Raw genomic sequence first — 25,776 nt, 5'->3', positions numbered from 1 at the left:
GTCCTGGCTAAATTCCAGCTTGATTGGTGACACCTTGCTTAGCTGCGGTTTAAAAATTTCACCATTTAAAACACCTAAAATTTACTTTTATTACAGAGTTTGCCATGCTTGAATTGCAACTTGTGCATGACTTTTTTTTTTTTTTTTTAATGATTCTGTTTTAGTATTGATTTCTAATACAGATCTACCCTGCATTTCTAATGGAAAGGTGCTTCCCTGCTGGACTTAAACCGCTGTATCATGTTACTGGTCTCTATTTAAACAGCTGCTACTTTTCACTCCCGAGTTAGTTACAGCACTGGACAACATCACACAGGCTCTGCATATCCTTAAGGTGCAGGACACACAGCCTCACCTTTGGTATTTGGTATTTTGGTATTTGGTCACTATTATTATTGCCACTATTATTATTATTATTATTATTATTATTATTACTGTTATTTCTATTACTATAGTAGTGCCCTAAAGTTTCAAATTTAAGAGAGAAACATTTCCTAAATATTGTACTACAGCCCATTTTCTTCTGTCATTAAGGAAAGAAATAATTTAGAGATTATGTTAGTTTTAAGAAGGAAAACCTAGAACTTTGCCTACATACTTCCAGTGGTAACACTCTTAGCGCCTTAATGGAGAATTCAGAGGATACGGAGGCTTCAGGTTATTTTTGCTTTTCACAGAACCACAGAATCACAGAATGGTTTGGGTTGGAAGGAAACTTAAAGACCATCTTGTTCCATCCCCTGCCATGGGCAGGGATACCTTCCACTTAACCAGGTTGTTCCAAGCTCTGTCCAGCCTGGCCCTGAACACTTCCAGGAATGGGAAGTCCTCTCTTGACAACCTGTACAGTGTCTCACCACCCTTATTGTATTTTTTTCCTAGTACGTAGTCTAAACCTACTCACCTTCAACTTAAGACTATGCCCCCTTGTCCTATTTCTCCACGCCCTTGTGAAAAGTGGTGGTTTACAACATTATAGTTGAAACCAAGGCTTTACTTCATTAGGACCCAGCTATGTGCACAGGCAGAGAGACACCTGATGTGAGACATTTATAAATCAAAATGCTCAGAGAGAGGTTGGAGAAGAAGAAAATAATTAATAACTATTAGCCTCTTGTATGAAGGAAATCCAGGACACAGAATGATAACATGATTTTGCTCAGGTCACATGGGAAAGCTGTGCTAGAGATAAGAGTGGAGCCAGTGGGGCAGAGGTGCACAACTCCCTTCTGCAGGGGAGGAGAGGAGGGTGATTTTATAGTTTAAAAAAAAAGAGGATACACATCTCCCTGTTGGATAGCATCTCAGTGCATGTGCTCTGCTCATTAGCTCTCAGTGGTTTGTGCTAGCACAGCAGTCAGCAATCCCACTCCATCCCTTCTTCCACGACCCTTGGCTCATTGAGGAATGAGAAGTTACGCAATATTTTTAATATATTTATTCAGCAGCCCAAGTTCTTGTTTAACAAACAGGCAGAGGTTTCTGTGATTATAGACCACCCTGCCCCTCTCCAGCCCCTGAGAGTCTGAGGCAGGCATTCTGCAGGGGAGAAAAAGAAAACCTGAAAAACTAAGTTTGGAAAAGTTAGGGTGTCTATTTTCCGATGGGGCAACACCAGGCAGTGCTGCCTACACCTGGCAGGGCCAGTGCCCAAACCAGGCAGCACCAGAAATGGGGTGCCCGTGCTGGGGAATGATGGAGGTGCAGCCCGGTGTTCAGGCAGGTTTTGTAGCCCTCAGCCCAACATCCCCCAGCACCCATTCTCTGCAGCACCATGGCACAGCATCCCCTCCCTCCCCAGCATCCCACCAAAATGCCTCTGGACCTCTTCACTCTGATCCCAGACACTTCACCTGGGCAGCAGATGCTTCTCCAGCAACTTAAAATGACTTTACAGATGTGAGATTAGATGGTAGATAGGAATGATTATTGCAATCAATCAGCTTGGAAATCGAGTTAATTTTATGATGGTGCCTACTCTGTATCTCTGTTGGGAAGGGGATTGTTCCCTGGTTAGTATTTCTGGGCCTTGTATTTTCTAGTTTTAAACCACGGAAACATTCAGGGCTTTAAGAGGAATCAGGGAAGAGTGATGTGTTGGTTGCAGCTCTGGTACATTCGTATTGATTTTTCACGAAGTGCTGTTAAGATGTACAGACCACCGTGTAGTGGCTTTTTTTTTTTACTGAGAATGTTTGGGGCTTTTCATCTGCTACTTTTTAATATCATGTTTATAAGCTGTACAGATAGCAAAAAGTTATTGCCTGAGATATGTGTAAATGCACAAAAGCAGGGAACAAAACAGTTTCTGGTTTTGAGATTCAGTGATAATGTGCAAATCTTCATAAAGGAGTGATGGAGTCAGGGTAATGCCCCAGACATTTTGTACTTTGTATTGTTAATTGCACTCCTTTAGGTGGATTCTGTGACATTTTACGTGTATGTTTTTTGCAAAGAGCTGTTCAAGAGCCACTGGAAATTTAAAAATACAAACAGTGGGTCAAGCAGGATATAAACATTAAAAAAATGCATATGATGAACCCGGTGAGCAGCTGCCCAGTACTGTAAGTGAGCTGCCTTTCTTGTTTCATTTACCCTTTAGTAAATTGTACTGTGGCATAAATGTCATAAGGGGAATGGAAAGTTACTCAGTAACAACTTTTTTAATATCCTGATCTTATCAGCTCGTTGGAGTTGAAGACTTTGGCTAATAAGTAATGCAGCAATATATACACACGGCACTGTATATTTTACATGCACATAAGAACTGTTATCTTATGCAGGAGGCTGCCGTGGCTCCTGCTTGCCATTAACAGGGTCGAATTTTAAAAGTATAGACAGAGAAGGAATTGTGTCCTTAAGCCCTGGTTCTGTGTGTGAATGCCCGTGCTGAGGTCGGGTGGTGTAACTGGCTTTACTGGTTTACAGGACAGTGCAGAAAAATACATGATTTTGTTGTCATGAGCAGTGTAGGAAAATCAATTAAGACGTAACACTGAGCTCTCATGATCAGAGAATTCACACATAACAACAGGGGCTGCTGAATGGCTTAGCCAGATAAGGAAGGAATCTTTTTTTTGTTGTTGTTTATTTTAATGTCAATTTTCCTGCCTGCTTAGCCCTGAAAACCAGCTAACTTTGCTTTCCTTTGCACCAGATCCGAGACGAGTGGGGTAACCAGATCTGGATCTGTCCTGGCTGTAACAAGCCAGATGATGGCAGTCCAATGATAGGTTGTGACGACTGCGATGACTGGTATCACTGGTGAGTTCCTCTCATCCATCCTCCTCTGCCAGTGCCTGGCAGATTGGGGCTATATTATTAAAAAGCCTTTTTTTTCTAATAGTTTGTGACGTTGGGAATATTTAAATAGCTTTGCTGTGTCCAATTTAATAATCTGGAAGATATTTTTATCTCCTTTGCTCTGAAATTTGAAAAAGCAGATTTTAAGCTGTGAAGGAGAGTTACTTTTTAATTAATGGGCATTGGTGATAACGGTTGTTTTTGAAACTGCTGGGAAATATTGCTGATTCTGGTAATTTTGTGAGAACTACAGGATTATGAACACAGTGTATACAGATAGACAGTTCAAATTATGAAGCATTGTATGAACAGTAATATAAATGTCAGCTCTTATAAAAAGGTTGGGGGGAATTAATCACTTTATAGGCATTTTTTTTAAAAGCTACATAAAATCATAAGGGTTTTTGCAGATGTGTTAAAGAAACATTTGAAATTATTTTAAATCTAGTCTATTACACCTGAAAGTGCACTCATATTTTCTACTAAAATAACACTTTTTATCTGAGTATCCTTTTGATATTTCTCTTTTGTTTCAAAGCAAGAGTTTTTAGGTTTCGATTGTTTTTTAAGTTTCAATAGTTATATTCATTAAGATAGTGATAATTGCTATATTAATTTGAAGGCCAGATCCTGTCTCCCACTGACAAGTAGCATTTTTAGGGGTAAGAAGCAGAAGCCATGTTACTCCACCGAGATGATGTGATATTTTCCTGTCCCTCGCAGGCCTTGCGTTGGGCTTACGGCTGCACCCCCAGAAGAGATGCAATGGTTCTGCTCCAAGTGTGCCAACAAAAGGAAGGATAAAAAACACAAGAAGAGGAAGCACAGGGCACATTGAAGACTTGGCAGGGGACTGAAGTCGTGCGGTCACCACGGCAGCTCCTGCCCCGACTCTGCTGCGGGAGGGATCCACCCTGCCCGCGTGCCCCTGCGGCTGCCGGGGCTGTCTCTGCAGTGGCTCAGGGGCGAGGAGATGCTCTCAGTCAGGGGCTGTTGGCTTTCACGGACCGTCCAAGCCCGTGGCATTGGATTTGGGTACATTCTGATGCTGTTTCTTTCCCTTGCCAAGGGGAATTTGCACAGAGCGCTGTGAAGACTTCGGTGGTTCCTGGGACCGCTCCCGCTCCTGTGGCTCGGCAGCAGCACGGATGAATGTTGTAAATACAGATATCTGTCCTATTCTTTCTCGGTTTGTTATTAATCCCTCTTGAACCTTTGCAGTAAGGTGCTGAGAGGAGGAGAAAATGTAAATTGCAGTAAGTTGTAAACTGAGACAACCTTCTGGAATGATTTCTGTAGTCTGGATACAGTTCAGCCTCGACTCTTGCTGAGCCAGATAATCATAATGTGGAAATAAAAAGTGGCTGGTAAATATTTTTGTGACGAGAATATATGAAGCTTTTTTCCTTGATTTTTAGTACTAACATAAAATAAACATGTTCAAGCTTTTGTGATATATCTTCTATTTTTTAAAAAAAAAGTTTCTATTGTGTCAATTGTTTTCTTCCGTGTGAATTTCTTTCGGTGGACCTGTAATATATTTTATACTTTGATTTTTGGTTTGTTTGTTTTTTTTTTTTTTTAAGTGTTTGTCAACGTACCTTTTCATTGCTTGTACATTTCATCGGTGTGTAAAAACACTTCCCATTAAAAGATTTTCACACGTGTAAATACCTGATATTTATAAAGTAAATTTTTTTTTAATTATTTTTTAGGCCTTGAGGATTTTTGTTGTCATTTGCCCGTGAATACAAACCTAGCAGCTACTAAAAGCCCGTGTGACAAACGCCTGTCCTCATGGCTATGAGGGATTGGTGAGCTCTGCCCCAGCTGTGCGTGCACGAGGAGGTGGCCAGCACCGTAATTAGGCCTCAATTCAGATACTTAAACATGTGGTAACTTCTTAAGAAGTGAGTAATCCTATTGCCTTCAAGGAGCCTGTTCCCACACTTGGCTGTACATGTGCTTAAATGCCTTCTGCATTGGGAGCTTAGGCCAGGGGGGCTCTGCACTTCTGGTGGCAGCTACAGCGTGTTAATCTGTAGCTGGAATGGACTTTTTTCTCTCTTTTTTTTTTCTTTTTTTTTTTTAACAAGTGGTTAGTGACTTTGCCAAAAGGATCGTGTTTAGATAGAGGAGATGCAGGTGTGTTCCTCTGCTTTGTGTATCACCTTGGAAAGACCAGTAAAGTGAATCCCAGTCGCATTCCCCGCTGAAAATGTGAGGGGAAAGTGCAGAGAAACTGAAATAAAAGTCAGTGTTAGATGTTGTAGTGCAATGGGTCTCAGAGCTAAATAAGAATAAATCTTGAAAAAAATGTATGCCTTTTCTTTCTAATCAATTTGAGACTGCATTGGTTAATTTGGGGATATTTGTATTTTGAACCAATGCAGTGGGAATGTCTGGTGTTGGAGAAATACGGCCCTTTAGCCTGTTGTGCAGATATTAAGAGTTATTTTTTAAACGCATCCAAATTGATATTAATGAGAATGAATTAGTCATGTTTTAAAAAGTACCGGTCTAGTTAGGGAAATGAGGCTTTGCTGATAGAACTGTTAAATTGCAAATCAGTGGAGATATGGATGAAATTGGTTTATTAAAAGTGCACTGTTACCTGCTTTGTTCAACGCCATCTCGTTTATATTCCGTCCCTGTTAATTACCAGTCAAGAAAGTTCTTGGGTTTGATTTTTTATTTTCTTTTGAATTGTTGGATGTTGCAATGCTGATTCTTGGGTTTTTTCCATGTGTAATGTGCAGACATACGAAATACGCCGTCTTTGGTCATTTCTGGTTGCAATAATAAAGAAATTAGCTTTTGGTAAGTTGTTTATGCATTTCCTCCTCCTCTCCATGAATCAGAACTTCTCACATTTAATCAACTGAATTACTCAGGATGCCATGGGAAGGCTGAACTTGCCCCTTTCGATGGCTGTTCAGCTCTTTCTCTGCATGCTTGGCCTTGCTGCTGCTGGGTTGGTTTCTTACCCTGGCTTTTATGGTTTTATAAATGACCCTTGTGGCAATAAAACCAAAGCATCATTTTCAGGAGGCTTGTGTGGCTGAGGGGATTAGTAACGGGAGAAGGGGCCCTTCACCTCCGGGTCGTCAGTTTGAAGCCAGGCTTGGTGCTGAGCCTGCCTCCCTTCCACTTATGCTGGTGTTTATCAGGAATCTGTGGCATAAATGAATTATCATTCCAGAAATAGTTATCCCTGAGCAGCCATGGGGCTTGGACCTTCTTTACAGCCCCTGGCCCCACCCAATGCTGAGCAAGCCCAGCTCCTTCCCCAGACCTTTGTAATTGCTGCTGTAACTTCACAGGTTAGGTTTCTTCTCCATAAACTTTGTGTATGGAAAGTTAGGGAGCAGTTAGGGCAGCTCCCTTGATTCGTTGCTTGATTTTAGTGTTGGGATTTGTGTTCATCTGAATCCTTTTATTTGGATTTTGGACACCACCATCCATGAGATGGGGGCACGGTGGGTGGGCTGCAGGTTGGTTTGCTCGTTGGATGTCATGGGAGAGCATCCAAGTCTCTGAATGGTTTTCCTGCCTTGAAGTGCAGCTTCATCAAGAGGAGCATCAGTTGGGAGCGCTGCCTCTAGAAAACACGTGTTTCCATGGTTGGTTGGAGTAGAACTGGTGTAGGGTTTAGAAAAGAAAGAATTAAAGAGTTTTCAGTGAGGAGACAACTCACCATCTGCTGCACTATAAAGAGTAGACAGGTACAATTTTCCCCCTTTGCGGACACACCGTGTGGAGTGGATTTAAGCAGGACAGTGAGGATGGGTCGTAAATATTCAAGAAAAGAGCGTAAAAACTATTCCGTGAGAAAAGCTTGTTGAATCCTGCCGTTACTCTGGGGCCAGATTTTTATCTGGAGTCAGTTGGGAGTCAGTTGGAGCTGTGTCAGTTTACAGCAGCCCAGGAGCTGCCCACTCGCACAGCCAGTGTTGGGGCTGCGGAACAGCTCTCTTTGGAGAGTTTTTTATCCTTTTTATCCTGTAAATCCTCCTCCAGGGCAGCCTGTGCCTGTGGGTCACTATGCTGGGTGCTGGCTGCGAAGCAGGTTAGTCATTAGGCAGAATTGCAGCCTGTTAATGAGTTTTGCACCCAGAAAAAAACATGAAGTTGATATCAAGACAGTAAGCACAAAGCTCTGAGAGGAAAGAAACTACTTTGACTACTGATTTTTACTGGAGGACATAGATATAAAAGCAGAGTATCCATCCCCAAAGTAATGGGAATGCACTTTTCCCGAGATAATCTTCCTTTGGGGCTGTTTTGTGCTCAGAGCATCATTTCTCTGCTTGACAAGGTGTTTCTCTTCTGAAGGTGTCCGCAGCTAAGTACAGTGAGGATCTTTATGCTCTGCAACTGATTTGTGATTCCAAATGTCCTGGAAGAGAAAGGGAATAAAAAAAAACCCAAATCGGAGGGTATCAGAGCCTGCTGACTTTGTCTGGGCTTTACAGAGATAAAATATAGTGTATTACTTCACTGTATCACCTAAACCTTCTTTGTTCTCCTTTCAATAGGACGATTAAACAAAGACCTACTAACCAAATTAAAGTATAAAATGAACGCTGAGATATGGAAACCTTGCCAGGAAGAATGTTAATGAATGAAGTTCACTAAAGGCATGCTGGCTAAGTTTTCAATACAAATAGTTTTATGGCCAATCTCTTTAGATCATAGCAGTTTTCTTTAGAAGTTTTAAGTCTCAAAAGTAGATGAGTTTCCTTCACTGGGGAATGAATTAGATAATGCTCTGAATAAACTCCCTCTTCGCCGTCTTGTCAGTCATGCTGCTTAGGAAACTCGCCCTTTCTTCTGGGGACTTTTGGATCAGCTGTAACCTCAAAAGTAGAAAGCTGCTATTAATCCATGTGTGCTGTATGGCAGATGAGGCTGTAACGGGAGATTTACAGCCAGCAAACAGCTCATACCTGGCTCTTGTGAGCAGAAACCATTAATCGTGAGCTGTGGCAGCCGAGCCAAGGGTTCTTTCTCTCCAAGGTGCTGCTTCAGCCTCTTCAAGGTTTGCACTGGGTGAAGGAGGGGGTTGGAATTTTTATTTAGCAGGGCCTGTGGTGGTAGGACAAAACAAAGAGAGGGTTGATTCATAGCAGGTGTAAGGAAGAGGTTTTTTATTATGAGGGTGGTGAAACACTAGAACAGGTTGCCCAGAGAAGCTGTGAATGCCCCATTCCTGGAAACTTTCAAGGTCAGGTTGGACGGAGCTTGGAGCAACCTGGTCTAGTGGAAGGTGTCCCTGCACGTGGCAGAGGGATTGGAATGAGATGATGTTTAAGGTCCCTTCCAACCTAAGCCATCCTAGGGTTCTGTGATTCTAAGATGCTTATGGAGTGACCTTTTGCACCAGGACTTTAAGTCCTGTGATACTTCTCACAGGGAGAGAGGAGGAGAGCTGAGGGCTTCCAGACTATTTGTTCCCCCTTGGCTGTTGCCCCTTAAATTTTCTTTCTAGTCCTTGTCTGCTCCAGGGTCCTGACCCCTTAACTCAGGTGTCTGGTGGCCTGTGCCAAAGCCAGCACAGCTCAGCAGCTGCTGGGTGCCTTGAGCAAGTGGGGATTTCCATTCCAGCATGGTGACACTAAACATGCTGACACTTGAGATTTGGTGTGATATTGGTTGGAAATAGATGATCTTTAAAGTCCCTTCCAACCCAAACCTTTCTATTATTCAGTGATTGCTACCTCAAGCTTTGACCAGGAAGGCAAATTTTCTTCAAAAAACAAAATGTCAAGTAAACCCAGGATAGAAGGAAGATTTTCCAGGCAATTTGTAAAACACAATGAGAAAGTAATTTCATATGAACGCAACTCCCTGTTATGATTTCAGTGTGAATGCTCCCATAATGACTTCGAAACAGTTCTACAAAACCAAACAGAAAATAATTAGGTGATTTTATTGCCTAAATGAGGGGATGAAGGAGAATGAGACTTAGAACACATATACTAAAATTTAGGTTTCATCAACTGTCATGAGCAGGAATTTGGTTTACAAATTCCAAAGTCTTGCCTGTCAGTTCCTCCCTAAGCCTGTATCTTGCTGTGCCTGTCATTTGCTTACTGTGGGACTAATGACAAGTGTGATGGCGTGTCACCAGCCCGACACCTGGTGTCACCTGGGGCTCCAATACCACTGCTTTACTGTGTGCAGGTGACCTTCAGGCTTCTTCCTTCAGGCTGATCCCTCCCCAGGTGTGGAACTGAACACAGTTTGCTGTGGATTCTTTTAACTTGGCATCTAGATTTGGAAAAAAAAAATAGAATTGTTCTTTTACATTAATTAGGAAATAGGGACAGGGGATAGTGTGCAGTTGTTTATTTTTAATTGAGTTGTAATTTACAGCTCTTTTTGGTAAATGCTGTAAGAATTGTCTTTTTAGGAGTACACATTGGCTTGTGGGTTTTTCTTGTCCTCATGGTCCTTTGCATGGATTCAAAGGGAGAAACTTGGTCTTGTTATCAAGAAAGCTGGGCACAGTTCTCAGTTCTGCTGTGGTGTGTTTAGGTGCAGGATCAGAGCGTGTCCCAGTTTCCATCCACAGGAGGATAACGTTTCCTGCTCTGTGAAGCCCAGACCTTCCCACGGGTTAAATAATGGTAACACCCTTCACAAGGGCTGGATAAAATACAGAGCCATTGGGAGCTTCCCCAGTGACAGATCTGTCCTTGAACCTGCTCCTCACCTGAAAATGTGTTTTCATTGAGGTCGGGAGCTGGAAACCATCGATGACCCTCCAGAACCAGGGAGATCCTTTGGCTTTGCAGGCTTTACTTGACCCTCTTCCAATAACTTTTCCATCATGAAACCAACTCTCTTTTCCTCCACTGATTTCGAGCCTTTCTGTGAAAGGAGCCAGGCTAAGCTCACATTAAGACCTTATTTTCCTACTAGCTCTTCTTTCCTTCCGGGGATATCTGGTGGGGTTTATCTGAGAAACAGCTTCTTGCTTAAAATTACTTCAGGGATGTCAAAAAACGCCTCTCATAATTCATACAATAGCTGCCTTCTCTGGGCTTTGTGGGCTGTGAAATGTCTGCGTTGGTGCTTGGAGCTGCCATGTATTAAGATGCTGTGGATGAAGTGATGCTGTTGTTCTCTATATTTTCTGCAAAGACAGATGCTCAGTCAAGCCCAAAATCCACGCCTTTGCCTCGGTATCTAATAACCCAGCCCAACCATTGGCTCTCAGTGCCACCTACTCTCTAAAAGGCTGGATTTGCAGTGCCACGGCTCAGGAGGAACCACATCGCTCCAGCCCTCGCAGTTGTCTGGCTGAATGCTGCATTTTTTGTTTTCAGCATTGCTGGCCAGAAAAAAAAAAAAAAAAAAAAAAAAAAAAAAAAAAAAAAAAAAAAAGGAGATTCCCAAAGCAAGGATGTTCCTCAGTTTCATGCTGAGGATTCCAGAGGATTCCACGGAATCTCTCTAATACATGAGATGATGTTTAGGGAATATCACCATGACCTGTGCAAGGTCTTGAGCTGAACCAGCAAGAGAGTCACGTGAAAATGCTTTAATTTGGGGGCAGTTTGCAATGGAGAAATGTCTTCCAACTTCACTGAACCTAATCTTCAGGTGCCACACACCTGTCCTGTCTGGGATGATTTTTAAGTCTACCTGGAGGTTTCACAGCAAACATGGCAAAGCTCAAGCAGCTATTGCTGTGCACCCACTTAACCTTTATTAAGACTTCATTTACTTATGTTAATCAGATCACAAGGATCTATTTCGGAAAACCTTTGTGTCCCTTAGAATTGGGAAAAGCATTTCCTGCACACCAACCCCTTTAGAAGTGGATCCATTTGATTCTCTGTCTGTGGTTTCTCTCATCTGCAAATTCTGGCTACAGAAACACTTCTGTGGGGGCCATAAGGATGGGCTATTTTTGCCCTGTGCATCCAAGTTACAGTGATTCCAACTCAGATGTGTTTAAGATGGATATTTGGCTCTTTGGAAGATCATAGAATCACAGAATCATAGAATGGTTTGGGTTGGAAGAGTCCTTAAAAATCATCTCATTCCAACCCTCTGCCATGGGCAGGGACACTTTCCACTATCCCAGGTTGCTCCAAGCCCCGTCCAACCTGGCCTTGGACACTTCAGGGATGGGGCAGCCACATCTTCTCTGGGCAACTTGTGCCAGGGCCTCAGCATCCTCACAGTCAAGAATTTTCTTCCTAAAATCTAATCTAAGTCTCTCCTCTCTTAGTTTAAAGCCATTCCCCCATGTCCTGTCACTATATGCATGTGCATTTGTCTCTAATTAATCAAACCAACATGAGATACTTTCATTCTTTCAAAGAGTTTGGATGGGAAAAGGATGAATGCAAGAGCAGAGGGGGAAATGTTTTGAGCTACTAAGAACACAGAGTAAAATATATTTTTCCATCTTAAGAGCTTAATTCCACCTTCAGCCCTCATCTCCTCCATTTCAGGCTTTGGTGTTCACCACTTGCCAAGGGCAGGGCCAGATCTTCTGCTCAGGATCTTTGAAAAACTTAATTCTTTAGAATAAAACCAGGAGCAGCTTGCAACTTCTTGCAAGCACCTCCCAGGGCAGACCTGCTGTTGCTAATGCCAGCGAGGCCCAAGGTGAGCTTTTGGCAGGTATCAAATCCTCCTCTCAAGCCAAGAAGTTCCCACTACTAGAGAGCAACACTATGGTCTACTTAAGTTTTGTAAGCCCTTAATGAGTCACTTGATATCAGCAGGATCAGTTCGCTTACATGGAAAGGGCTCCTATTTCTCCTGGTGGCACTGGCTCTGGTGTGTGGAGCAGCACAGAGCTCCAGTGACTGATCCTTCCTACACCCACTTGCACAAGGATCCGGCACAGCGATGGACTCATCTCAGATTCCTGCAGGAGGTGGTGACAGAGCTCCACCTTAATGAGTTCATTGCCCTGCCAGCATTCTTCCCACACCCAGGTGCCCATGTTGCAAAGCTACGCATCCACCAGCTCGCTGGAAAGCATTCCCTGGGATTTTAACAGGGTACAGATCTTGGGATACCTGCCTGGATCCTCATTTTCAGTTGGTCTTGGTTGGTGGTCTGGTGGTGTTTACGAGCAGAACCAAGCGTGCTGGTTTGGTAGCAGGGAAGGAGGGTGGTGGGGAGACACAGGGGGGACCAGATTAATTTCCAGGACTCCCACTAGGCCAAGTTTTGTACAAGTCATGAGTGTGCACGTGGGTGGAGGGAGGAGCCATTGCCTTAGCCTGTGCCCGAGGCTCTGGTGAGTGTTAAACCTGCTCTGTTTACCAAAGCCGTGCTTAAATGGCTGCAGAGCTGCATCACATCTTTGTTTTTCTTCTGGCTTCTGGATGGCATGCACTGGTCATGGAGTTAACACTTGCCAAATCGCATTGCTCAGGCCTCTGGTATGAATCCAGCCTTGGATGCACAAGTTGCAAAATAGTTTCAGAGTTGAGCGTGCTCTTGGCGTTGCCTCCCCCAAAGAACTCTGATTTTCTGCAGCAATGTGGTAATTTAGCTGTTTACTTGCATTTTGAGTTATCCTTATCTCAATCAGAATTACCCTACTGCTTGCAATGGGTCCCTCACTTTTACTTATCTGACACCGTGTTTCCCCTCTGTGCAAGACGAGTGCCTGTCAATCATTTTCTGGAAGTGGATCTTCCAGACTTTCTACCCTGAAAGCAGGTAGATTTAGATTGGATATTAGGATATTATTCTTGATTGTGAGGTTGGTGAGCTCCTGGTACAAGCTGCCCAGAAAAGTTATTGATGCCCCATCCCTGGAAGTGTCCAAGGCCAGGCTGGACGGGGCTTGGAGCAACCTGGGATAGTGGAAATTGTCCCTGCCCATGGCAGGGGCCTTGGAACAGGATCCAACCCAAATAATTTGATGCCTCTATGACCTTCTGAGATATCCAGTCAGATTTCCCATCCCAATGCAGCACATCCCACCTTGCCATTCCTGTACATGTATTTGGGCAAGGCAGCTGGGTGTCCCCAGTGATTGCTGGAAGAGGGTAATAAAACCAGGTAGCTATTCAGCGTTGGTATGAGTTTAATGGCTTAGGGACTCAAAAGCTGTGGCAGTTCCCATCAGATGTGCCTGGAGAAACCCTGGGGCCAGGCGAGCGTCACTCACTTTCTGTGAACAAGGGCTGATTTGTTTTCTGCTGGCGTTAGGAGCAGCGAAACCAAAGCAGGGCGGTGACGTGATTTGTGCCAGGTCACAGAGCACGTCGGGGGCACAGCCAGGATGGGAACAGGCACCTCTGAGCTCCCATCGACGCCAAGCAGACGACTGGTGCCAGAGCTGTCTGAGGCCAAGGGGGTCAGTGTCTGCAGAGGGGTCACCTGATGGTACAAGAGGGAAACTTTCCTCTGCTTTCTAAGCCTGAGGTCCCCTCTGGCAGATAATCCCCACTTTAATAGCGACATTTGTTGCAGAATACACCTTTGAGCCTCCTCCATCCTTGGGTACCTATCCATGTACTTTTCCAGGCACCATTGTATGAGCCTGTCAGTGGGGGCATGAGTTTGTGTTGAGTTTTTATCCCAAAAGTGGGACTCAGCTGCCAAGATCTCCCTGTAATAGACGTGCAAAAGTCTGGATCCCTCTGCGAGGGCCTACCAGACCAAAGGCATGGGGAGATGTCTGTGCATGGGCTCCCCTCAAGGCTGCCTGGCGCACCTCTAACTACAACCAGGATACGATGCAAGAAGAGCTCAGCAAAGCCCTTGCAAGAATTGGGCAGGAAGTGGTGATCTGGGATAAAATCAGGTTTATTTCTTCCTGGACCAAAAGGTGCACCTCTGCAGAGACCCCAGTTGCTTTGTCACAGGTGTCTACACAGACAGGACTGTGGTCTGGTGAGCAAACTGGAAGTGAGAGTCTCCCAAATGGTTGCAATAAACTCCATCAGCCAACAGATATATGAGAGAGGCATTTCCATTTCTGTGGTCCTGGGTCAGGATAATGTGTTTCTATATCCACACTTGCTTTTTCTTTAGGTTATTGCAACCCATCTCTGAGATGAAGTGGTTTAGCTGCCTTCACTGGGTAATTTTCCACACCTAGCTCCTTTGGATTTCTTTTTATAAGTCTCACCTTAACTCTAAATTTATTCAGGTTTGTTTTTGTTCATATGATAATCACAACATTCTTTTGATACATTTTTTTGTCAGCCTTGATTTACTGAGATTTGCTTGCAACCTTCATTCCAGTTTACCATTTTTTGTGTGTGGGGATATTTTAAATGAATATAATTATATTTAATAACATATGCAGGTACTAAAGCATCTTTTGATTTGAGTCCTAACTTTCGTTATTACCCCCCACACACATACACACCTTTTTAGATAGTCTCTGTTTAACCTATGCCTAGAGATTAATTAAAGTGTCATTAAAATGCCTTTAGTACGTTTTGTGTCCTACATGCCTGGAAATACTTTTTTCCCACAGTCAGAATTGTTGTGCTTGTACCAGCAATAACTGGCATGTGGCTTGTTTTGTAGATCACCACGAGATATAACGAACACTCCTAATTAGAAGAAAACACATTCATTTTTTGGATGCCTGTTCAAAGTTGTCTCAGGAAGATCCACTAGCTTTTCATTTACATCTCTCCATCGCTCTGGGCTGGCTCTGATGCCGAGCGCTCGCTCGGAAGCACAGTGTGAGTCCCACATTGCCTGTTGTTGTGAAATGCAAATTTAGGCTCTTCCCAATGAGTTATGGGGCAGAGTTTCTACCCCATCCATCAATTTTCAAGCTTTGAGTGTTTAAGGGTGTATAGTCCAGCCTTGAGTGCAAAGTTTCCATCCTCTTTCAGTGTTTTTCTGGATTTAGTATGGGTTTGGTATGGCTCTGGTTCTGGGTGGGAGAGAAGTGCATGAAGCAGTAGAAATCAGCACCTTCTGATCATCCCTGGGAGAGGAGCAGTGCTAGTCCAGGTGTTTTTGTAAATAATTTGAAACACCACACAAATGCAGTTCTGTGCTTTCTTCTCCAGCCCTTTGCATCTCCTTAATTTTTTTTTAAAACCCCCAGCAAATAAATACCCATGTGAGCAGCTGGGATAGAAAAACAAAACCCAAACTGCACAGCCTCCTCATGGACTCATCCCATTCTTAAGTGAAAAGCAGGACACTGAGCTCCTCATTCCCAGTTCTTAGGGAGCCAAACCATGACCCTGGGCTGGATATCAAAGCCCTGGTGCAAACCCAGCACCAGCTTAGGGGTGCCACAGCTGCTTTCTGCTTTCACCTCTGTCAGAACAGGAGCTGAGAATCACAGCGTCACAGAGGTTTTCAGCCATGGAGTCAAGCTCGAAGCCTTCTCCATCCCTTTTCTCAGCAGTATGGACCAGGAAGACACGAGCCTGAGGGTCATGGGTGCTTTTAGCATCACCCAGTGCAGCTCCTGCAGCCTCCTGTCCCAAAAGGCACAAGAAGAAGGAAAAAAAACATGAGACAAGAAGAAGAAAACAAACGAAAGGGGAGCAAATTACTGACTTCTCAGGGAAGGTGGTGCTGAAGATACTGTAATTATAATCCTTTTCAACAGCTGAGAGGAATTCGGGTGTTTCATGGCCTGGCTTCCAAACCTGGGCAGGTTTTGCAGCTGTAAGCTTTGGAAGCCGGGCTGAGCAGCTCTCCCCCTGCTGGTAATCTGTCACTGGCCTTGACAGGTTGGAGCATCCACGGGGACGCCTCTGGGACACCACTGGGGAGCATCGTGGGCAGACCCCGTGGCCCCTCTTCTCCCATGACTCAGGGCCACCCCGTCACCTCTCAATAACACTTCTGTCTTTTGTAAGAGGGCTGGCAGTGACCCACCTTGCAATTAGCAGGTGGTTTGGGGAGAACTGCTAATAAGCACCCTGGGAAGGCAAACCTGGGAGGGAGGCGGGTGCTGCCTTGACTCAGCGTCCTCCTGGGGTGGGGGGAGAAGGATGCTCTGGATCTGCTCAGTGGGGTTTGAAACACAGCCTTGCCTCCATTTCCAAAGATTCTTGGGGCATCCCATCCTAGATGAGCCGGTGAAGAGCCTCAGAGGACAGATCACCACTGGTCTTAGGCTGGTGCCATCCAGTGCCACCCTCTCCTTGTAAATTTTTGTATTGTCTCTGCCTTTCTGCTTCCATAAATACCTTATTACCAACCTCTTTTTCATTCCCTGCTTTTCTGGTGGGTACCACTTCGCTGGAATGTTGCAAAAGCCATAGCGGGCCACTGTCAGTCCAGAAAAAAAGGGTTGCCACCCTAAAAAAAATCCCAGGTTTTCACTCCTGTAGCCTTTAACCCCTCCATCCCCCCCCCCCAGGTCAGTGCCATGGGTTAGAATTTGTGCTACAGTAGCTCAAATCAGGACCTGGGGTATTATTTATCGCATTTAGTACCTGCCATCAGTCATGAAAACTTAACAAAGACCCTATTTGGTTTATCTATAGGCAGCTAAACAAACGTATCTTGCTCTCCTGTTATCTTCTTGTTAACAAAACGCTATCAGGATGTTCTAAACATCAGCATTTACTGTGCAAGAGCCCTTTATCTGGCATGATATATAGAGAGCCCATCAATTAGTGCAGGGGGCTTGGAAATACCTGCCACGCTTCGCTCAAAAGTCCCAGCACTGTCCCAGGGTTGCATCATGAGTAAATATCCCTGTGCAATTCCTGGCCTCAAGCACCCCTGAATGGGATAGGAGAGCTCATTATGAGCAGAAATAATGATAAACAGATTTTTTCCACCCTTTTTTTTTTAATATCAAGGCATGTATACTGGAGACTTTCCTTAGAAAGAGTGATGCAAGAGCAGCTGAGGCACTGGATGGTGCAGGGGATGGGGAAAGGGTCTAACAGGTAACAGGCTTTTATTCAGAATGGCTGGATGTGGTTTGGGAGTACAGGGAACAGTGCCATGAGACAGTGCATCCTCCTGACAGCAGGACCTGAGCTGCAGGATGAGTCCCTCTCAGATCCCCCCACTGCCATGTGGCACTAGTGGAGCAATTCTCACTCTGGCTCCACATCAGCTCAAAAGGATGGAAGTGACAGGCCTTGGACAGCAACCCCTGTGGATCCAGGGCAGCTGCTTTCTCCAAACACCTCTGCTAAATCAGCACCTTGGCAGAGGAGCCACTTCACCCTGCACTGGAAGGCATCAACCCCACACCATAAACACCCCCCGTGTGTCAGCTGGACTGGTGGCGTTTCACCCCGCTCGGCGGTGGCTGTATCGCAGTGGGAAAGTGATTCTCCAGATAAAGGGCAGATTGGGAGGTTTAACCCCAACTCCTGTTTGTCTCTGACTACGTGAATGTCTTGCAAAACAGAAACTTTGTAAACAAGCGCAGGGGCTGGTTTGGAAACCACTGTGGCTGTCTCCAGGAGATGGTTACTCACAGAAGGTGTTTTCCTTTAGATGTATCTCCGAGCGCAGGACTTACTTCATGCACTTGCAGAAGTTGGGCTCTTGTGGATTTCCCAGTCATTTAAGTGTCTCCATGTATCCAAGAGAGTAAACTGAATGTTTAAAGGTTGTCAGTTTATAATGTTTTAAAATTTCCAAACTGAAAATAAAGGAAGGAGCAGTGGAGTAGCCAGGGCTGGGCTTTGAAGAGGCGGCATTGAGCATTTAAATTAAATAGATGTTAAAACCAGTGAAGCCAGTGATGGGAGTCAGAGAGGGCAGATGGGATCAGGGCTTTGGGGCAGGCCAGTGCAATTAGGAGTGTGTTTGCACCAAGATGAGCAGGACACTGTAGGAGGAAGGCCAGAGAGGTGCAGCAATACAGAGATAAGAGCCCAGAGCGGAGCTGGAGCTGTCTGGACAGGGAAGAGTAGGAGGCACCGTAGAAATTTCCTGGGAGCTTATCACCGTGGGCCATCTTCTCCTCCTCTTTCACATCCGCAGCAGCCCTGGTGCCACAGGACTGTCCGAGCAGCCGCCCAGCCCTCGCCCAGCCCCGCTGCCGTCAGGCACCGTGGCTGCAGGACCCACCAGAGCAGGGTGGGGGGCTGTGGAAACACAGACTCCAGAGATCTGTAACATTGCTGAGGCTGACTCCAGCGCTAAATCCGTGAATCCATGAAGGGGCATTTGTGCCTCCATCCATGCCGTTCCCAGTGGGAAAGGGCTGCTCGCTAAAAGCCATCCCAAAGCGTCGCATCGCGTTCGGTCTCCAGAGGAGAAGGATGGGGCTGAAATAAAATCCAGCAGTGTGGCCCCATATGGGCAAAGCCTCGCTGGTGGGGAGGGAGCACCTCAGGTTAGTGGGGGCCCTTTCCAGCTGCACTTTAACCCTCTGTCCTCATAGAGCCAGAGCTGGCTTTTAACACTCCTGGGCCAGCTCCACAAGACAGACGCCCTTTAACTTATGCCCAGAGCCAGGAAGCCCAGGTAAGGAGCCAGGCAGAAATTAAATTTAAAGGGGTGGTCATTGCTGATGGTTATTCGGTTTTGGGAGGTGTTTGGTTGTGCAGGGCAAAGCTCCCGTGTGGGTTTTACATTCAGATATTCACCTCACACCGCTCTCATATCATTGCTGTCAGCTGTTTTTTCCTCCAACTGCTATTAAAGTTGCTATTTGATAGGAGAACAAAAGACAAATAGGAATCATTGGTTCAAAACCTCACCATCTAAGCATGATCTTTCTAGACCAGGAACTCTAAGCCCCTGATCTGTGCGATATATAGTTTGGGTACAATAACATCTGCTACAGTTATTATTACCTATATTACAAAGATCTCAAAAAAAAAAAAAAAAAAAGAGAGATATTGTACACATGCTGACTAGTTTCTCTGTTAGGGGGAGGGAGAAAAATAATAAAAAAAAAAGAATAAAAGTTTAATAAACGTGTGCTGTGTTGTGGATGACTTTGTGGCGACCTTTGTTGCAAATGGCCTATGCATGCGGAATAATGGTCTCCGTGCAGAGAGGGAAATGGCTTAGTGCTATCATCGTTGCCTCGGTAACCATCAGAGTCTCCATCTAGCAGAGAGAAATGAGTTATGAAAAGGCTTGAGTGAAGAAGGGATTAACACATGATCCCAGGGACAGCATGTCAATCAAAATCAGCGGAGAAATTACACTGCTCTATTTGAGAATGTCTCCGGAAACGCAACCTCGGTGGGTGTATGTATGTGGATGTATGCCGGCGTGATGGAGAGACCTATGGCTCTCAGCCTCCTATGGAATATATATATATTTATATATATATGTGTGTGTGTATATAAAACACAAGATATCTAAGATCACTGGTGTGCACATGCACAAGCACTCCCTGCACACACATTGCCTGTGCATTCATGTCCAAACTCACACACGAGGCACCTCTCTGTAGGGACACACCTTAGTGATGCCCACACTCACTGGGCTCCATGCTGCCCCAAGCAGCCAAATCAATGAAACCCATAATAATTCAAAAAAAATTTTTTTTAATAATCCAAAATGCATATTTGATCCTGAAATTTTCTCATCCTCTCTCCTGTCCTCACCAGGCTTCACTGAAGTGTCCCTGATGGCATCCCTTGTTCCTATAGGACAGCCCAGGGGCTGAACCCCCTGAAGTCCCTCTCGCACCTCTGAGAGGGAGACCAGAAGGAAATGAGTTCCCCTATAACACGTTCAAAATGCAAAATCCAGGGCAATGTGGAGACTCCAGCTTTATCCTGAGAGCCTCGGTGGCTTCACCTGGATTTCTTCTGCCAGTGCTGTACTCCAGAGCTCTGCAACTTGTAGGTCAAGGGCATGGGAACTCAACCCACAGTTAACTCCCTCTTGGTTTTAGCTACTGCAAACTCTGTGGTGGTTACAAGCGCTGGCGCTGCTCAGCCGTGTGTGGCTGTGCACACATTTCCTATGGCGATTGTTTGCCTTGATTCAGCTGACGAGCTTTACATTACCTGGGACTAGAGTGAGTTTTCTGCTAATGTCTGGAGCAAAATGTGATTGCTGGGAAGGGAGGGCTTGTGTGGCTTCACAGCTGAGGAGTGTGGCTGGAAAAGGCCTTGAGTATTTGTTCTGTTCATTGGCCACTTCAGTAACAGAAAAGTTTTTCTTTCAGGAAATTCTCTCTCTCTCCCCCTAGTATTTTTTTATTTTTGAGCAGATAATTATTACAAGCAAAGTAAAATTTCTTACTGGTTTCTTCACTGCTTGCTGTGCTCTCATGCTGGGCAGTGTGAGAGCACGAAGGGAAGGGATTTGCCCCCTGAAAGCATTACTGGGCCACCACAGCCCCAGGTTTACCCTGTGCTCATCACCCAGCATGTCCCGCTCACACCTGGCCCCTCACATTGGTCCTGCATCCCTGCACAGCTCATCCCACACCCATAGCTCATCCCACACTCACAGCTCATCCCACACTCTGCAGCTACAGCCACAGTCACTTTACAACCTCCCCTTTATGTTCCATCCACGCATGGACTCTTCTCCTGCCCCATCCTGCCATTCCCCCATCACCACAGGCAAACACTTCCACACATCCCTCTTTTTCCCAGCACCGATGGCATTGTCCTACCTGGGCATTGTCCTACCTGCCCATAGAGCCCTCGTGCCCAGCATCACCCCCAGGACCACAAACCCCACCCAGGCTCAGCCCTTCCCTCGCTCACCCTTTGCACGGCAGCCCCTTCTCGGATACACCTGTGGGTTTTCCCCCAACACAAGCTCAGTGTGACCCCCCCCCCCAAACACACGCTACAAAATCCCCCGTGTTTCCCACCCCCTATGGCTGCACCCACTCCTCTGGGGTGCACCCACCCACGCCCTGCAGCTTTCCACAGAAGAAACACCTGGGATCCAGCCTGCAGGAGCCCAAATGTGGATGCCATCAAAACTCATCCATCGCCCAAATGCTCCCAAGCGCTCCCAAACACACACAATCCCCTCTGACAGACAGGGACACCCCAGTCTAGCCAGGGCCACCAATAAATCCTCTACCCAGGGTTTCCACAGCCCTCCACCATGGTGAAACCCTTGACCCTGGCTTTTTTGGGGCTCTCCAAGCCGCCACCCTCTTCCTTCCCCCCTCCTGGCTTTCCTTTCTCTCGGGTTTACTTCCCTTCTGCTCCCAGTCCTTCCCCCTTCCCTTCCCTCCCCCCGCCACGTCCCCAGCCTCCCACACAAGTTTAAAGCCATCAGCCCAGCCAACGGTTAACCAAATCGCCTTGACCTCTCTGCTATTTGATATTCGCCTCCTTGACACTCATTTAGGAGCGCGCAGCGGTAAAGCAGACATTGGACAAGTCCAGCCTGAAACCAAAGCCCTATGAAAGGAGGAGAGAGATCAGAAGAACCTGATAGCTAGGAACTTGTTCTCTCCAAAGGCTTTCTGGACATTTTAGCCTGGATCAGGGGTCCGTGGAGCGCCAGTTCGTCGCCAAGCAGGGTGTAAACGTTAAATGTTAGCTATTTGTTCCAGAGATTGGCATGAAGATCGAGCCTTTCTGCCTCCTCTCCCCCTAACCCCCCTCCCGCAGTCTCTCCAGCCCGTCCAGAGTCTCACAGACACTCATTCATTAGCGGTTTAATAACCCTCCCGACGTGATAACATCCTTTACTCCCGGCTCTGCGAGCGGAGGTGACCCTGGGGGTGGGCTGCTCGCTCGAGGTGCTCCGGGAGGCGGGGGGTCGGGGGGTACCGGCTACTCCCGATCCAATTGTTGGGTGAGGAAAAGCATCTTCCCCTCACCACCCCCCGCCCAAGCAAAAAAAAAAAAAGAAAGAGCTCAACTTTGGTGCTCGCGTCCCTAAAAGTCCGCAGGGCGCCTCCCGCCGAGGTCCCCAAACCTGGAGGGGGACACACACACGCTGCCACCCCCAGCCCGGCCATCCCCAGCCCGGCTCCACCACCAGAGCTCCCAGCGCCCTTCTCGGGTGATGCGGAGATGCTGGAGATGCTGGCGGTACCTCACCTGGTCGAGCCCTATATTATTTTAAATGGCTCTAATTTCACCATTTATCTCATTTGTCCCGTAACTGCGGATGCAGGCATCTGAAACAACCTTTCGAAACTCTGATTAGTTCAGCTTCGTTCAGTACCTTTTCCTCCCTCTCCTTTCTCCCCATTTCTTTTCCCTTCTCACTCCCTTTCTGCGCGACTTTCATGCGCTGCAGATAAGATATAAAATGCTCTATCGGGATCCTGTAATATTAAAGATCAAAAGTGGCATCAATTGAAGACCAAACGCGCGGAAAACAAAGGGGAAGGCTGGGAGATGTTCATCAGCTAATTACAACTGCAAATATTATGCAAATTTATCTTGGCACAGAAATGGAGAAAGCGAGTTTAAGTGTGGAGATAATGCTGGAATATTGAATGTTCAGCTAAGGGTGGGACGCGGTCCAATAAATTCATCTGAGGGAGAACCGGTATTATATATATGTATATTCCTATCGAATCATCTACACTTCAGATTGGGGGAGCATATCAAAAATTGCGGTTATAATTGATACTTGAAATTCCTTGACAAATATTGCACAGAATATACGGTGGAGGAAGAGTAGGGAAGCCGAGATTAGCGTCTGGATGGGATTTGTGAAACACCGCATGTAAAACCTATAGCGGGGAGGGGGCGGCGTGGGGTCCCCCCCATTCCAGACCCCAGGTGGGAACCTTTCCCTTTAGGCAAAGGGGAAAACCAAGTTATTTTTCAACCTCATTTTAGAAACGGCTCTCGCTTCCTGGAAAAAAGGACCGTGCTAGACCTGGTTAATGATTAAACACCGTCCCTGTGCCGTGAGAGCCAAGAAGGGATGAGAGGGAGCCAGAGAAACTTAAACCAAGGCAGAACAGAGCTGCCAGCACCTGTCCCCAGAAATTTTAGCACCAGGAGTGCCTGCTCACAAAGGGAAACTAAAAAGGAAAAAAAACCACCTAAACAAAAAAGCCCAATCCAGACGCAGCAAATTGACCACGAAGAGGCTTTTAGGCACCATTTTCTCAGAGGCGGGGATGCTCTAGCACGAGTCGGGAGCATCCCCCAGCCCGTCGCAGGCTTTTGAGGGGGTTATCCCAAAACCCGTTATCGGGTTTGACCCTTACGGTGATTTTTGTTGAGCTCAAGTTTTGGGCTGAGTTGTTAGGGCTGTGGGAATTCCTCCCTCCTCCCCCCATCCCTCAGAATGGAGCAAAAGGGCTTTATTAGCCACAGAAAATGTTTGAAATGCAGCTTTTCCCTGCGCAGGTGAGGAGGCAGAGCCCGGCTGCTGCTTCCCTTCAAGGATTCGAACGAATACATTCAAATCCAGCAAAATATCAGCAGGTCTTCCCCTCCTCAGGCACACGAATATCAATAATTTCAGGTGAATGTTTCCCCCCTCCCCGCCCTCCATCCCCTATTTCATTTCTGCAGCCAGAAACACAGCGCAGCCTTCATTTGCATACAAAGCAACACGCGGAGTTTCTCCAGTATATGAGAAATGCCTTAAAAAAAAAAAAAAAAAAGAAAGAAAAGAAAAAAAAGGAGGCAGAGACACTGGGAGAGAGTGGGGAGAGACTCCTCGCAGAAATCTTATCGATTTTTTGCTGTGCATGTATTTATTTGGCAACGGGGCGGGGAGAAAAAAAAAAAAAAAGAACATTATTGGCAGCCCTCCCTTTCAAAAAAAAAAAAAAAAGGGAAAAAAAAGAAAGATGCAAATTGTATTTCATCTTAAGCCGGCTCCGTGCTTTATTCAATGTTTATGATGCATTATCTCCCCCTTAAATAAAAAATAAATCATGTAAAATTAGGATCTCGGAGCCACCGAGAGGAGAAGCTCCGGTCGATTTTCTTAATTTCAGTCTGAAAGTGACACACTAATTAAAGCGCCTCATCATCCCCCTCCAACTTCTTTTTATTATTATTATCAGATTTACCTTATATTTTCCCAATTAAAAAAAAAAAAAATCAGTTTCGCTGCCCCCAGGATGAAACTAAACTAAAATAAGGACCCACGAATTTTTTTCCCCCAACGTTGCCCATCGCTTTCCGCCATCAGATTCATTGTGATGTATTAGATGCAATAAATTATCCCATGTAACAAAACATTGGGAGCTGAAAGGGTGATAATCTGGAAAGCAGAGATAAGGATTCATTATTCCGAATCATTATGAATCCAACGTTGCCTCTGACTTCTTTCTTAATCAGCTCCTCTGATCCTGGATATGTGAGCAGCACAGATAAGGAAAGAGTCATTTATAATTCTGTACCTCGTCTAATATTTTAAAAAAAAGTCAGAGGCAAGAAAACGCTATAAAACACAAGCAAGAGGCGGGCTCCGAATGAAATATCACTTCGATGTTGTTAGAGCCGCAGTAAGATTTAATTAAAATTCTCCTCTTCCACGTGCTTTATATATTTTTATAAATATATTTTGCACCTTGGTAGTAACGAATAGGAATTTACAATTGCGGCTGTCTTTTGGGGTCTGATTTTGACTTTATTCCCAAGTCCCTGATTTGGGTGAATGGAAGACGTGGACGAAGGGGGAAAGGAGTGGGGGGGGGGCGATTCTTTTAATTTCCGAGGGTCCCCCCCTGCCCCGCTCTCCCTCCCCAGCGTTCCCACAAAGTCATTAGGTCGATCCTACCAATGTAGGCGGCCGCGTTTAATGGAAATCGTTTTAAAGCGAATATACTCTGTGCACACAAAGCGCAGGATCAATGCCAAAGCGCCTGATTTGGGGTGATCAAGACGGAGGGTGCTTACTTCCCTCCTTGAAACGTAGATTGCAACGGTGATATTAAAAAATAACCTCCCTGAGATTGTGTTTTCACAGCCGGGGAAGGGGGAAATTACTGATTATTGGCAACTTTTCCTCGGGGTGGGGGGGCAGAGAAGGTTTTCTTTCCAGAGCAGACGAGGCAGTTTAATTACAGCAAATAAAACATCCCCAACCTCCTCTCTGCAGCCGGCAGAGCGGTTATCCCTAACAATAACGTATGGATTTTATTTAGGGAGGGTTCGACTGCAAATCTTGGTTCAGGCGGAGCCGAAATCGATTTTGTGTGTGTGTGTGTGTATGTGTAGGTATTTATTTCGGTGAATACCCGTCTAAATGTGTGCCAGGAGGAGAGCAAGAGGTGGGATCAAGCACATGCAGTGGGAGAATCACAGGCTCCCCTAGCAAGTTGGAAAACTCAAGGAAAAAATTTATTCCATATATATATTTATATATGGCATATATATATATGTATATATACACACACACCATATAAATATTCCACATAGATATATTCCATATATATATACACACACATGGAAAAATATGTGTGTATTTTTTTCCCCGCCTATATATTTATTTATTTAAATGACCTCTGGGTATCTGACTACTGCTTTGAATGTATATTCGGACCTCAACCGCAGGCTTCGAGGCGGGTCTGTGATATTTATGATAAACCCCGGGTGCCATTTAAAGCCTCATTAGTTATGTTTAACCTTTGAATCACCGGCCACCGTGGCTGGAAATGAA

At 45.4% G+C, this 25,776-nt stretch overlaps 1 protein-coding gene across 1 annotated transcript in view; it reads left to right on the top strand.

Moving 5' to 3' along the window:
• The window catches only part of TAF3 (TATA-box binding protein associated factor 3), a 114,553-nt gene extending 108,426 nt beyond the window's left edge, over positions 1-6,127 (top strand). The window contains exons 6-7 of the mRNA XM_032106616.1: positions 3,158-3,264; positions 4,027-6,127. Coding sequence (XP_031962507.1) covers positions 3,158-3,264; positions 4,027-4,141 — 222 coding nt within the window. The 3' untranslated portion in view covers positions 4,142-6,127. The remainder of the gene's footprint in view (positions 1-3,157; positions 3,265-4,026) is intronic.
• The last annotated feature ends 19,649 nt before the right edge of the window (positions 6,128-25,776 follow it).

This window comes from Corvus moneduloides, chromosome 4, assembly GCF_009650955.1.
Source record: "Corvus moneduloides isolate bCorMon1 chromosome 4, bCorMon1.pri, whole genome shotgun sequence".
Classification (NCBI taxonomy): Eukaryota; Metazoa; Chordata; class Aves; order Passeriformes; family Corvidae; genus Corvus; species Corvus moneduloides.
The sequence above is the reverse complement of the archived record's forward strand: the minus strand, read 5'-3'. Positions and strand labels throughout refer to the sequence as shown.